Source organism: Argopecten irradians, chromosome 6 (genome assembly GCF_041381155.1).
Source record: "Argopecten irradians isolate NY chromosome 6, Ai_NY, whole genome shotgun sequence".
NCBI lineage: Eukaryota > Metazoa > Mollusca > Bivalvia > Pectinida > Pectinidae > Argopecten > Argopecten irradians.
The window spans coordinates 25,726,656-25,741,932 of record NC_091139.1 but is presented as its reverse complement, the minus strand read 5'-3'; the positions used below and the strand labels follow the sequence as shown (position 1 = coordinate 25,741,932).

Genomic DNA, 15,277 nt, shown 5'->3' with positions numbered 1-15,277 from the left:
TAGATTTAAAATTATGGTTCTTATTTCACTCAGATATTTCCTTTTTTTAAAAACTATCAGTAGAAAGAAAACATAATCCGTAAAAAATATCTAATAAAGTTTAAACTTTGATATTAAAAGCTTAGCAGAAAAAATGTAAAGTGAACAATCAGTATTTATTACCTACTGTTGTTCATTTTTTATAGGTATGATGAATTTAGTAAATAGTACAGTTCATGAAAATTCTGTAAAAAAAATCTTTAATTGAAACTACTGTTTTTTAACTGAACACTTACCTATTTTCCCTAATTTTTTCTGAGCATTGAAAAAAAACCTTTATCTAGTAACATTTTTCATGATACATTTTCGTATTTGAATCAAATATATGCCAATTTTATTCATATAGAATTTTATTCCAAAGAACTACAAAACACAAACAATTTTTTACAAATTTAACTATGAAAAATATTTTTTGGTAAAATGAAATATTTAATTAAAATAAGTAATAAACAGCTTGAATTTCATTTAACAAGTTTTATTTTTTTCAAACAAATCCTAAAAATAAAGCCCCGAAAAAAAAGATAGATGAAAAAAAATAAAATGCAAAACAATATTTGGTTAAAACCTAAAATATTTAAAAGAAAAATCCATAAAAATTTAAAGTTTTATTTTTGAAAAAACAATTTTCCCAGTTGGTGTAAAATTAGTTGGTCCAACTGGAGTTTAACTAAAGCAAATACTCATGTAAATATAGTTAAACATGAAAAAACAAATCAATTTTTTTTAAAACCCGTGTTTTAATTTTTAATCCCACGTTCCCAAAATGCTTCCGCTTTTATACCCATTCTCACAGCCAGTATTTGAAACATTGTTATTCCTGAAAATCCAAAACCCCCCATATACTCAAATTTATAACCAAACAAAAAATGATAAAATGAATGCAAGATTTAATAAAAACTGTCACTTCATAATTAGAATTTTCTTCATCTCTAGAGGTCAATGAAAAGCTAGGATTTTTTCCCCGTTTTTCCCCTGTACCCCCCCTGGTCCCCAGCAACCCTCGGCCTAAAAACATGGCCAAATCAGGGTCACCCAACGCGCTTTTAACCATTTCAATCAAATTACATAACAAAAAAACGTTTTTTTGATGCAACCTAGAAGAAGAAATGGTATATTTTAACGTTATTTTGGGAAAAACCACCTGTGGATAAAATGGGCCATCTATAATCCTTTTTTTTGCCCCCTTCAGGTGGTATTTTTTTGGAACGACACAATTTAACTGCTCTATAGAAATTCTAATTGGCAATAAGAAGCTAAACTGCTGATTTACAACTGAAATTTCAATGTGAAATATAGGATTTTAACAGAAATTTTCACTAGCCCACGGGCTAGTAATGATCGTGAAGCCACTAGCCCTGACCTGAAATTCACTAGCCCCGGACGTCGGGCTAGTGGGAATTGTACACCCCTGAATTGTACATAGTACTACATACTACATTTTAGTCTATGTGTTTGTAATCACTGTTACTACAATATTAATACATAAATGGTCTATGTACAAGTTACACATAGACAATAAATGTGAAATTTGGTTCAGACAAAAAGATTTGTAACATTTCAGATAACTTGCTAGTTTTATGGTTTTATTTATATGTTGAGTCTACTCTCTTGTAAAGTAGAATTTAGAAATCCTAAGACAATGGTATCTATATTGCTATATGTAAAAAAATCTTTATATTTTAAAAGTAATTGAAAAGCTATCTCACAATCTCACAAGCCCTGACAAACAAATGGGCAGGCATATGGATGCATGAATTATAATCACTGGATCTAGAGGACTAATATAAACAAATATTTCTACAAAGTTAAACAATGAAAAAGTATTGCATCATAATTTTATTTAATGATTACAGTTGAAAGGAACATTTAATAAATAAATATTGTTTAAATGTTCTGTTCATGATCTTCTAGGTCCATATTGGTAAAGTTTACTTTCAAGAGCACTCAAATCAACATTCTTCAGTCTTCATATGATGCTAATTGTATGTATATGCAGTGGCGTAGGAAGATGAAACGTAATGGGGGGGGGGGGGGCAAAGGTCCTCAATATTTTGTAACCCTCCCCCCCCCCCATCGCGCCAGACACCCATAGGAGGAGAATAATTCAACACACAAGCATATATTCTTTAAATACCTTTTTCATATGTCATTAAATATAATTTCTGTACACATCTATAGACAGTGGTGTCGCTAAAAGGAAATTAATGAATACGCAAATTGGCCAAATTGGCGTGCGAGCGCCGAATGCGCGATATTTAGGTGTTTGAGGGTTTCCCCCGGGAAAAATATTACGATTTAGAATGGCTGAGATGAGTGTTCCGATGTATTTGAATGATTTTGCGAGCGCCGAAGGCGCGAGATTTTGGTGGTTGGGGGGTCCGGGGGTCTCCCCCGGGAAAAATATTACGATTGAGAATGGCTGAGATGAGTTTTACGATGCATTTTGATGAATTTGCAAGCGCCTTTAGGCGCGAGATTTTGGTGTTTCGGGGGTCCGGGGGTGTCCCTCCGGCAAAAATATTACGATTTAGAATGGCTGAAATTAGTTTTACGATGTATTTTAATGATTTTAAAGCATTCTTAACATGGCTATTTTTTTAATTTAAAGTTACCTAGCTGCATTTAGAAATGATAATTGTGAATGTCGTCATATCATTATGCAACCCTGCTCGATCTGCATACCGGCTTCACACCATAGGCATATTGTTGCGTAACTCAAAATAATAATGAATTAATTGTCTTGCTAAGACATATAAACAAAATAATCTTTTAAGAGAGACTTTTTGAAATAATAGAATCCCTTGGTGGACATTTTTAGTCTAGTTCATGTGTATTGAATTTTATTACTAAAGGTTTGAACGTTTTGTGCTTGAACGTTTTAGGAAATGCGCCGCGCAGCGGAAAATTTTCTAAAATAAAGTACGAAAAATGTGCAGGAGGACCCTTTTTCTTTCAAATGTGCGTTTTTAGAACATTTCAGTCGGCGAAAATGGGGGGGGGGGGCAAAAAGACATGTTTGCCCCCCCGTCCTGGGGAACGGCGGGGGGGGGGGGGCAATTGCCCCCCCACCCCCCCCCCCCCCCCCTTCCTACGCCCCTGATATGTATACATAGTATACACTTGTATACAGGTCCAAGGGATGAACTTTCTGTATTCATGTCACTATGCATGCATGATGCCTGAAAAAAAAGAACCAATAATTTTTTTATATATGTTGAATATGACAAAAATTGAAATGATCAATTTCAAATATATATAAATGAATAAATGTAGGTTCATATTCTACAGTTTTTTTTTATTTTAGAGAAAACATTTTATAAGTTGTGAATGTGTCACTGATGCATTTAATAGAATCGAATATTGTTTAAAAAAAAGATACAGAATTCATTATCTATAGTTCCAACAAAAATTCAGAATAATTATAAATGATACTGTACATGGCCGCAGTACATTTCAACTCTGTAAAGTTTGTCATATACACATGAACCAGGTACAGTTGTAATAAATATACAAACACTATTTATTATTATGACCAAGAAATAATACTGTATGTGTCCTCCAAATATATCTTAAGAACAAGCTAAAACCTACATGTACCGGTACAAATGTATATGTGTATATCAGAACATATACAATACAAGCTTACCTACAATGTAAATCCTACATACAATGTATGTGTATAACACTACCAGAACATATACAGAACAATAATTTACAAATTAAAAATCTATAAATATATACATCAGAACTGTATGAATTGACCGGTAGCATAATATTATAGATTAATTGAAACAAATCTTAGCTTGATAATGCACTAGCGGTTACATTCTAACTGTACATGCATTACAACGGTACATTTTATAAATATACAGGGCATTCATTACCCCTAAAGAGGCCCCACGAAAGAACCGCTATTTACCCCAGGGTTACGTTTTACGCGATTGGGGAACAGGTATGAAACATGTGACCATATGTGACCACTCATTCATGAAAAAATAATGCTAGGGACTAATTACATAATGATCAAAATACGAAGACTCACTTACTATCAGCTGAGCAGAGAGTACCGGGTAGACTTAGGCCTAGGTATGTACAGTAGCGGTCCGGAGCCGCGTGCTCGTTTGAACCACAGGGGCCCGTAACTACTGTTTATATTATAATATATATTTTCAGTCACTGGGTACGTTATATCCCAATACGTATTGGGATATAACGTACCCAGTGACTGAAAATATATATTATAATATAAACAGTAGTTACGGCACGTACCCAGTGACTGAAAATATATATTATAATATAAACAGCAGTTACGGGCCCCTGTATTTGAACTGTTCTCTTCACTATAACAAGTTGTATTAACCCTCTCCATGCGTCGTAATGTTTACCGAGTCATTTGTTGGGATTGTCGCTGCTCCATTGCCTTTCCTTTCGCATTTTAGGTGAGTCAGTTGGTTGTTTTGGCGGAAACCTTTTGGTTCAAAACTACGGTAGCCATGTTTTGTTTACTACGGAGAGTGGTGGATGTTGCGCATGCGTTAAGATTGAACTGCACTGATAGCCGGTCGGGAGGACGCATTAGGATTCCCATAATATATATTAATTTCTTCGCATACAGAGCGATTTTGATGGGAGATTTTATTTTTCTATTTCATAAGAAATTATACTGGATATATTAACACCATTTTTACCGATTTTAGCCCTTCTTTGCCCGACTATTCGCTTTAACCAAATATCCAATTTAGTACCATATACGTGTAGTATTGCTTGTGCTAGAAAGTTGAATTATTTCAAAAATGAACTTCATTGCCAGTTTATGTTTGAAGACTTTACAAGAAATAAAATCATATATTATCATAAATTCTGGAGTAATGTTATCCTGTACCAGAAATCTATCATTAACGTATGAACGCAACAATATATCATTGTGTAATAGTAATGTCATTCTCGATACTCCAGGGGTTCTAATCACATACGATCTCTACACCCTTGGACTTTATCATAGTAAAAATGAAGGCAGCTCAGGGGAACAAATTTGAACCTATCACAAGCCTGCAAAAATTTCTTTGAAGACTACAGAAAGAGCGACGCCCAACTTCAAAACCACAAAGTCACCAACTGTATACCGTTATACAATTCCTTCCTTTACTGTACATCAAAGGATCAAATTACCTGTGTGTGTTTTGCCTCCAGTTTTACTATGAGATTAGCCCATGGGTGGATATAATGTATTAGATCTCTTAATAGTAACTATTTCATATGAACACATTTGTCAAACAAATTTTATGAGGGTATGAATGGGTTATGTATTTTAAAACATTATTTGTCCCATTTCATTTTATTTAATTAATGGTAATGGAATTCAGAAATGTGCATTCTAGTTATTCATACATTCTCTATTTTTCTAACTCTTTTGATTTTTTCTTAAATAGATGTGTATGTCTTTTATGACTTGCATATTGTATATCAGAATTAAAGTAAATTGTTTTTTTTTTCTGAAATAGATGTTTGTGTCTCTTATGACTTGCATAAGGAAGCCGTCTGGCGCCACACCAAAAATATATTTATTGTGTTCCCTCACAATAACATTGTGAGGCCACACAATACTATTGTGAGGGAACACAATCTTATTGTGAGGCCACACAATAATTATTGTGAGGGAACACAATATTATTGTGAGGCCACACAATCTTATTGTGAGGGAACACAATATTATTGTGAGGCCACACAATATTATTGTGAGGGAACACAATCTTATTGTGAGGGAACACAATATTATTGTGAGGCTACACAATAAGATCGTTAGAGATGGACGTTATTCCAGGTCAAGATGGACGCTACCTAATTGGCCACTCTCTACTTTGATTTGGGATTGCTACAAATGGAAATAATTTCTACGTTGGTTTCAGAACATGGTTTTAATCAGAGAACGAACCCTTCAAAAAATTTTGAAACAAATGACATTGTCGCGACTTTGGAGATGTAATGATGTTCGACATTCACCGGCAGGATTTAAATGGTACTGGAAAATTATACGGAAATAGATGAATGTATCAGAAATGTCCAAACTACTATGGTGGCTGATTACGGCCATCTCGTGTTGTTGTGTTGTCGCCTTGTCGAGTTGTCGCGGTCTCAAACTGCGACAACCCGAGATTTAACAGTTAAAATGTCGACTTGTCGCGTTTTCGAACCGCGACAAGTCGACAACACGACAAGACGACAAGTCGACAACACGACAAGTCGACATTTCAAACACGCTAATTAGCGCGTACAGAATATCGTGTAGTCGCGGTAAAATGTCGACTTGTCGTGTTGTCGAGTTGTCGACTTGTCGCCTTCCTGTTACACATGCGCAAATCATATGAAATAGCCACTATCTTTGAATATAGAAAACTGAAGTCAGTGCTTGTACCATAGTATGGTGGCATATTTCTGCCATCGAGTTGCCGACTTACGACTTAATGATGTCGACATAATTAAGGCATTAAGTCGACATCATATCGGAAGATGTCGACATAAACAGAAGAATATGTCGACTGACACCGACTTGTCAGTTATTGATGTCGACATCTAAACTAAAAGATGTCGACATCTGGTCTTGAAAGTGGAATTCAAAGGCCACCCTTTCATAGGGCACTGTGTATATGCAGCAAGGCACCATACAGCAGAGTTCGACGTTGATTTTGTTAATTCAGAAAAGTTTTTATTTATTTGATTTCAAAATTAAAAAATGTGATCCTGCACATCCCGGCCATGCAGCTGTAGCCTGCGTGTATGTACACATTGTAACTGTTAGTCCGAGCTGAGGAAGTTAGAGTGCAAAAGGACTCTGCTTTGTACAACAAATTTCCATCTTCTTGGCCATAATCATTTATTAATATATATAACCGTGGGTTGAAAATTCGTTTAAAAGCTCTGTTTGTGCTTTGTGGATTACATGTAGCATTCGTACCAAGTCCATGTGGTACATACCGTACTATACTATATTACAATGATTTTTTCAAGATTTCATTTTTTTGCGAATCACGAAAAATACCAGTTACGTAATTTAAAAGCCAAAAAGGTCACAGTACAGATACACAATACCCATTTGGAAACCAGCTTTACTTGTTAGCTTGCCCTGTCCATATATACATGTATATATAGATATTTACATCCCTCGATACACTTAAATAAAGGCACAACGAATTTTTGTTACGGTCTTAATGGCCAGATTCAACCTTTGGGCTAAAAATCCTCCCGCGGGACGCGGTTTTAGCTCCAAACTCGGGATATACATTGTAGTAGTACAAAAGTACCGGTTTTGGCGCAGGGTCACTCAGTGCACCTCCTATTTAATCCTTACCACCACCTGGCACCTCCCTATGGCACCCCCCCTTCAAGAGGGGGGTACCGATCGATGACGTCATGGGAAGAGGGGGGTTCTAATCGATATGGGTTTTCCCATCTATTTATATCGTCATGGGGTAATCCATCTATTGATAACGGCAACGATTGCATCACGTTTAGAAATAGTCAAACAAGTTTCAACCTGTTGTGTAAACAACGCCGAGAATGGCTACTAAACCCTTGTAAATTTCGATTATGATCACTCATTAACTATGCTATTCGTGTTTCGTCAAACCTTCAGGAATATTATATTTCCATGATACATATATATATTGAATAAGTTGTTTATTGTTTACTATAGTAACACAGAGTTGACACACATAAATAACACAGCAAAAACGATTGAAGATGAATATCCCTAAATTATAAATATAAAATAGAGAAACACGGCAACAATGGCTTTATTTACAAACCGTTAGAGAATAACAATCCGTTTATCATATAAATCAACACGATTACATATCTATATATATAACTACACACTACGGGTTTACATATACAACGATTAGCTCTAGCGAATACGTTTGGATCACGTTTCGAAATAGTGACACTGTTGACCAGTTCCATATGAATATATCGATGTGATTTGATAATGTGTAAAATTATCAAAAACTATAGGAAGTTGTTTTAGAAGTTACCACGAACTAAAAGTTCTTTGTGTTCACATACAACAATGTTCATTGTTTTAGTTATATACACGTAAACATTTAATTACATGTGCCGGTAAATCGGTACATTTCCTCGTATATAGTTAATATGTTATTACTCGAAATGCAGTCACTGTGTAAAACGTATTTAGGTATAATCTCAACATAGTCGAGAATAAATGTTTTTAATAACAAACCTTAAACGTATTAAATTCCGCTCACACTATTATCACCATAACTGCAAATGGCCGCTTACAGGAAGCGTTACCTATTTATGTGTATATACACACACAGGTGTATACATAGAAAATTAAATAGCCTAGTAAATATCCGGCCCCTGTAGCGTAGCGGTCTAGAGACGGTTTTTAAGCATTCACAGCCTAACTCAGGTGTTGGGTCGAATCACAGAGCCGGTGTCGCCTAAAATATGAAATTTGTATTTCAACATAAAATTTGTATTTCCCTACAGAGCAATGTAAAAACACGTCCGACCACTACGATGACACTAAAAAAAAATGAAAAATAAAATTGCACAAAAATATATTAACCAATCAAATTACGTGAAAATAATGGAGTGGTTGAGAGGGTATAAATACAGGCGTAAATGAAGTAATAAGTCATTCTGCAGAAGACCCCGGAACGAGAAGCAGCAGAACCCTTGGAATATATACAGCTGAGGAAAAGGTAAGTTTCAGCACAAGTACTAACAAAGTCTGAGGTGTTTGTCACGCATGAATTAGGTGTACTGGATTAGGGCGATGTCACAAGTCCACAACGGAAAGAGGGCGCTATAATGTGACATGTCCCCGCGATATCCAGGAAGCTCTTTCCGACCAATAATTCATGTGGACCCATTGGGTGATGCCAGTTACTGGTGATAGTAGTCTGTGTTCTTCGCACGAACGCCATAGGACTCCGGTCCTTTAATCAGTCGTTAAAACACGTATGTAATCTTAAAAAATCTACTAATACTAATAGTATCTGAAAAATATTAACCAATCAAATTGAGGGGATGACGTCATTGATTTGTAGGATATAAATGGACGGGCTTGTAATTTTCAAACATCATTCATTCAGGATACATCGTAGGGAGCTTATCGGTATATTTTGTTATTGTAGAAACTATGGAGAAAAGGAAAGCTATGGATCACGATAATAGTCAGGCTAAGAAGGGGAAATGGTTTTGCGATGACTGTAATAAATCTTTTGAACACAAAAAAACTCTTACCAGACATATGGCCGAACATGGAGATAAGAAATGGGAATGTAATGTGTGCGATAAAGACTTTGGCGAAAAGATAGACTCACAAGACATAAGAAGATACACGGTGAACCTCAGCATACCTGTTGTGGAAAATCATTTTGGAGAAATGACAAGTACCGCAAGCATTTGGAAAGTCACATATCAAACCAAATAGGCGGGCAGGACAACAAGGAGAACAACACACCTTTAGTCCCCGAGGCTGCTGTAAAGCAAGCTGATGATAGCCAACAGAATGATGCATGCTCCGAAGAAGCGCTCGGGGGAACCTTCAAAGTAGTAGCCATTCCTGCCGAGAGTCAAGCTAAATTAGACACAACTACTTTATACAACAACAATACGATCCCATTAAGAAGATAATAGAGCAAGCTGTTGTCGGTGGAGGTGTCAAGTGGTACTTATCCATACAAGTACAGCTGTCAAAACCGAAAAGGAGAAACAGTTTAGCACGTCACACCACATTTCCGTGGAAAGTGTCAAATAACTTTAAAGCCATTGGATATAGATGAAGGTATGAAGGAATCTATCCGAAAGATGCAAAGTTCCTTCATCGAATACCAACGTCAGGGAAGTAATTGGACATTGGACAAGGTGATTCAAATTCAGATACACTTTGCCCGCTATAAACCTCTTAAAGGCTCTAGCTACATCCCTCTACCGATCAAGCTGAGATCAAAGCATGCCATCATCAACGTTCAAAACAAAGACAAGAAATGTTTCATGTGGTCAGTGCTTGCTGCATTACACTCGGCCAAGAGAGATTCCCAGCGAGTCAGTAAATACAGTATCCACCAGAATGAACTCGATTTCACAGGCATTACTTTTCCCGTCAAAGTAGCCGACATCACCAAGTTTGAAACACTGAACAAAATCAGCATCAGCGTATTAGGATACGAAAAAGATTCGCTTTTTCCCGATCCACGTGACAAAGCAAAGGTTTGAGAGACACGTCGATTTATTGTTGATGTCAGATGGACGAAAGTCACATTTTTGTTGGATTAAAGATCTGAATCGTCTGTTAAACAATCAAAAGAGTGACAGTCACCGTCACTTTTTCTGTATCTACTGTTTGCAAGGATTTACAAAACAAAGAATTTTAGAAGATCACATATCCTACTGCCGAGAGCATGGTACTCAAAAAATTAAACTACCAACAGAAGAGGACAAGTGGCTGTTCTATAAGGATGTGAGAAAGCAGCTTAAGGTACCTTACATTATATATGCGGATTTCGAGTCATTCCAGGTGCCCTATAAAGAGATGTGATGTCGACCCAGACAAATCCCACACGGAGAAAACCACACATCATGTACCATCCAGCTTCGCCTATAAAGTCGTAGGGCTCATACAAGAAACATCAAAGGAACCCGTGGTCTACAGAGGACCAGATGTCACGGAAAGGTTTGTTGAATGCATGCTAAAAGAACAGGAAGAAATAGAGCAAAGGTTCAAACACGTCGAGCCAATGGATATGACGGGGACTGACTGGCAAGCCTTCGATGAAGCAACTAACTGTCACATTTGCGGAAAAGGTTTAGGTGTGGACAGAGTAAGGGACCATTGTCACGTGACCGGTAAATTTAGGGGAGCTGCTCACAACGAGTGCAACATCAACTTTAAGTTCACGGGACGCATTCCGGTTGTATTTCACAATTTACGCGGTTACGATTCCCATCTAATCATGCAGGCCATTGAAAAGGTGTGTGATAAAGAGATCAAATGTATACCCAACAATATGGAGAAATACATTTCGTTCTCCATGGGCTGTATGGACTTCATAGACAGTTTTTCAGTTTATGGGGACATCACTGGAAAAACTCATCGTGAATTTATCCGCAGACGGTAAAGAAAAGTTTGAACACATGACACAGCATTTTGGTGAAGAGGATATAGAACTTCTCCTACAAAAACAGATGTATCCCTATGACTATTTCGATGGTCCGCATAGGTTTCAGGAAGCCAGTCTTCCTCCAAAAGAAGCATTCCAGAGCAGTCTGACTGGAGAAGACATATCTGATGAAAAGTATGAACACGCTCTCCGAGTATGGGAAACATTTAGAATAAACAATCTTGGAGAATACTCGGATCTCTACGTGCTAACTGATGTGCTCGGGCTCGCCGATGTGTTTGAGAACTTTAGGAATCTATGTCTGGAGTCATACGGGCTCGATGCAGCTCACTTTTACACCGCCCCTGGGTTAGCGTGGCAAGCAGCATTGAAAATGACGGGAGTTCAATTAGAGCTACTCACAGACATCGATCAACATCTGTTTATCGAAAAAGGCTTGCGAGGGGGTATATCCATGATCAGTCATCGGTTTGCAGAGGCAAACAACCCATACGTACCAGGTTATGATCCAATGAAACCAAAAGAATACATCACCTACTTAGATGCAAACAATTTGTATGGATGGGCCATGTCTCAATCCCTACCCACTCATGACTTTTTCTGGCTGAGTGATACCGACAAAGACAAGCTTGATGTCACGACAGTTCCGGATGACGCAAGTGAGGGATACATATTAGAAGTAAATCTCGAGTATACGACAGATCTCCATGATATACACAATGAATACCCCTTGGCTCCTGAACGAATAACTGTAGGAAAGGATGATTTGTCATAACTACAGTAAAACATTATGGCGGGATCTAGGAGACTGCGGAAATCAGCATGACTGCTTAGATCATTATCACTCATCCGAAAAACTCATACCAAATCTCAAAAACAAGGAGAAGTATGTCATACATTATCGAAATCTGAAGCAATATCTTTCTCTTGGCATGAAGCTTACAAATGTTCACAGAATATTAGCGTTCAAACAGTCGCCTTGGCTGAAGCCTTATATTGATTACAACACCCAAAAAAGGAAGCAATCGCGAAACAGCTTCGAGAAAGATTTCTATAAGCTGATGAATAATAGCGTTTTTGGGAAGACCATGGAAAATTTAAGGAAGAGAATGGATGTTAAACTCGTCAACAGCGAGAAGAAGGCCATGAAATTAACATGTAAACCAACTTTCCACGAGTTTAGGATCTTTTCGGAGGATTTGGTTGGTGTCCACATGCTAAAATCAAAACTATATCTGAACCGACCTATATACGTGGGATTCAGTATTCTCGATGTCTCCAAAACATTGATGTATGACTTTCATTATAATTATATGAAACGAAAATATGGATGCAATGCACGTCTCCTCTTTACCGATACCGACAGTTATGCCTACGTCATCAGGACAGAGGACATTTATCAAGATATGTGCGAAAGACAAACATTTGTTTGACACCTCAGAATATTGCACATCCCATCCTCTCTACAGCATGGAAAATAAAAAGGTATTAGGGAAAATGAAGGACGAAAACCTTTGGAACCCGATTCATGCTTTTGTTGGATTATAAAGCGAAAATGTATGCCTACACTTACAATTGTAAAAAAGAAAAAGATGGGAAAATGTTAGAAACAAACGTAGAATCGAAAAAAAGCGAAAGGCATAAAAAAATATGTCATCGAAAACCATACCCGTTTCGAGCACTACAAAGAAAGCCTTCTGCAAAAGAAAATCATAATGTCAAAAATGAACCAGATCAGAAGTTACAAACATCAACTTTTTAATGTATCTCTAACCAAAAGAGGCCTTTCGCCATTCGACGACAAACGATATTTGCTTGCCGATGGCATCACTAGTTATGCATACGGGCATTGGAGAATATCAGGAGAGTAAACTACCCAAGAAAGGTCTAATGTCAAGACATAGTGTGATGGGAAATGGTGTACATATACACAGATTATTCGAGTACCATCATTCGGGTGGTAGATGACTCTCGACTATTTGTAAATATACATTGTCCATTATAGATTGTTGTACAGATGGACACAAGATGGGTCCCTGACTTGTGTTCCGTCTCATTAACAGGGACTATAAATATTAAATATTATTATAATTGGTCGAGTTATTTTTACCCACAATGCAATTGACACGGTATATATATAGGGACAAACTGTAAAACTCTCATTTAGTAATCTGGACGCCGACGAGAACACATCGATATGAAGCACCAGTGTGAAATTTGCTTTAGTGAATATATCTGGCCACATGATTTAAAACGTCACATAAAACATAAACATATGGAAGGAGAGAACAATACCCAGCAGCAGCAGCAGCAGCAGCAGCAGCAGCAGCAGCAACAGCAGCAGCAGCAGCAACAACAACAGCAACAGCAACAGCAGCAGCAGCAGCAGCAACAACAGCAACAACAACAGCAGCAGCAGCAGCAACACAGCAACAACAACAGCAGCAGCAGCAGCAGCAGCAGCAGCAGCATCAAGAGTTTTGTATTTAAACATCCATTTACCGCAACTGTTTCGGGACCGACCTCATGTGGGAAGACTTATTTTGTCAAAACACTGCTTCAATCTTGTATGACAAAACTATCACCACCTCCTCAACGTATTTTATGGCTTTACAAACGGTGGCAAGCCACTTTATGATGTCATCAAAGCAACGGTTTCACCAGCGGTAGAATTCATCCAAGGGATTCCGTTGGATTTAGACCAGGATTCTTTCATTAGTCCAAACGTGAGAAACTTGGTGATCTTGGATGATCTCATGTCGACAGCAAGCAAAGATCCTCGTATCAACGAATTATTTACGGAGGGGAGTCATCACAGAAATTTGTCCGTTTTGGCTATCAATCAAAACCTTTACTACAATAAAGACCCAACACAGAGGAGGAATTGTCACTACTTAGTGCTATTCAACAATCCTATCGACAAACAGCAGGTCATGACTCTTGCAAGACAGATGTACCCTGGGAATCATGAATATTTGATGAGACATTTCAGTGAGGCTACTGATAAGCCATATGGTTACCTACTCATCGATCTAAAACCATCAACACCCGAATCATCACGCATGCGCAATGACATATTTTCCGAGCGGTCTATAAAAGGACCAACAAAGCACATCAACGATCATTTTGAGACTGACACTCCGACCGTGCAGACGTATATACCCAGCAGCAGCAGCAGCAGCAGCAGCAGCAGATATTACCAGATCAAGAAAATATGTCGGCCTGCGACGATTGTGGTATCATGTTTCAAGACGTTCACGATTTACAGAGACACGTAAAGAAATGGTGTCCAGAAAATGATTCCCGAAAAAGGAAGCTACCATCAAATGAAGAGAATGAACCAGTGGTCAAGAAATGGTTGTCTTTAGAGAGTTTAGAATCACAAGACGAAGAAAATGAAAGTGAAGAACACGTGGTTTTTAATGCCATTATGACAAAAGCAAACTCTGTAAACGAAGAAGAATGGAATAAAAAGTATGACAAATACGTAAATGAAGGCATGTCTGATGACGAAGCCAAAGCGAAAACAGAGGAAAAGATGAAAGTCAAAGATATGGATCAATTTATCAAAGATTATGGATCGATTATTATGTCCATTCTTAAGCTACAAAATGGTAAGATCCACGAAAAGGTCATGAACGATGTCACGGAGCTCATAGACGATGGTTATGACGATCGCAAGGCAATCAAGATGGCTCTTAAAAAGAACCGTCATGTCTTAGATGAGATGTGGGATGGTGAAGATAGTGAGGTGATGAAGATGAAGAGGAAGAAGATAGCGATGATGATGAAGAATCTGAAAAGGAATGAAAACAGATATAAATAGACTTTTTTATCTTAATGACGTCATTATAAAGTTTAGTACTCGACGAAGAAGGATGTCGTCTTGGGAAGACTATTTAAAAGACATTTACTTCAATCCCGCCAATGCATGGAGTTTTACTCTGGACCAGACAAGCTGTATCGAGATACTTGAAGAAAGCAGGGAAATACGTCAAAAGGTTAAAGTAAAAAGATAAGAAAATGGTTTACAACGTCAAGAATACCCTACAAGCCGGTGCAGATAGCACTCCGAAACATCCCTACAACAGAAA

The 15,277-nt window shown here is 37.5% G+C and overlaps 1 protein-coding gene across 1 annotated transcript; it reads left to right on the top strand.

The window, feature by feature from the left end:
• The first annotated feature begins 13,458 nt into the window (after positions 1-13,458).
• On the top strand, positions 13,459-15,009 carry LOC138326413 (putative uncharacterized protein DDB_G0274435). Its single transcript, XM_069272523.1, has 3 exons — positions 13,459-13,550; positions 13,903-14,174; positions 14,336-15,009. Exons 1-3 carry the CDS (start codon positions 13,459-13,461, stop codon positions 15,007-15,009), a joined length of 1,038 nt encoding a protein of 345 aa, XP_069128624.1.
• Positions 15,010-15,277: the final 268 nt, after the last annotated feature.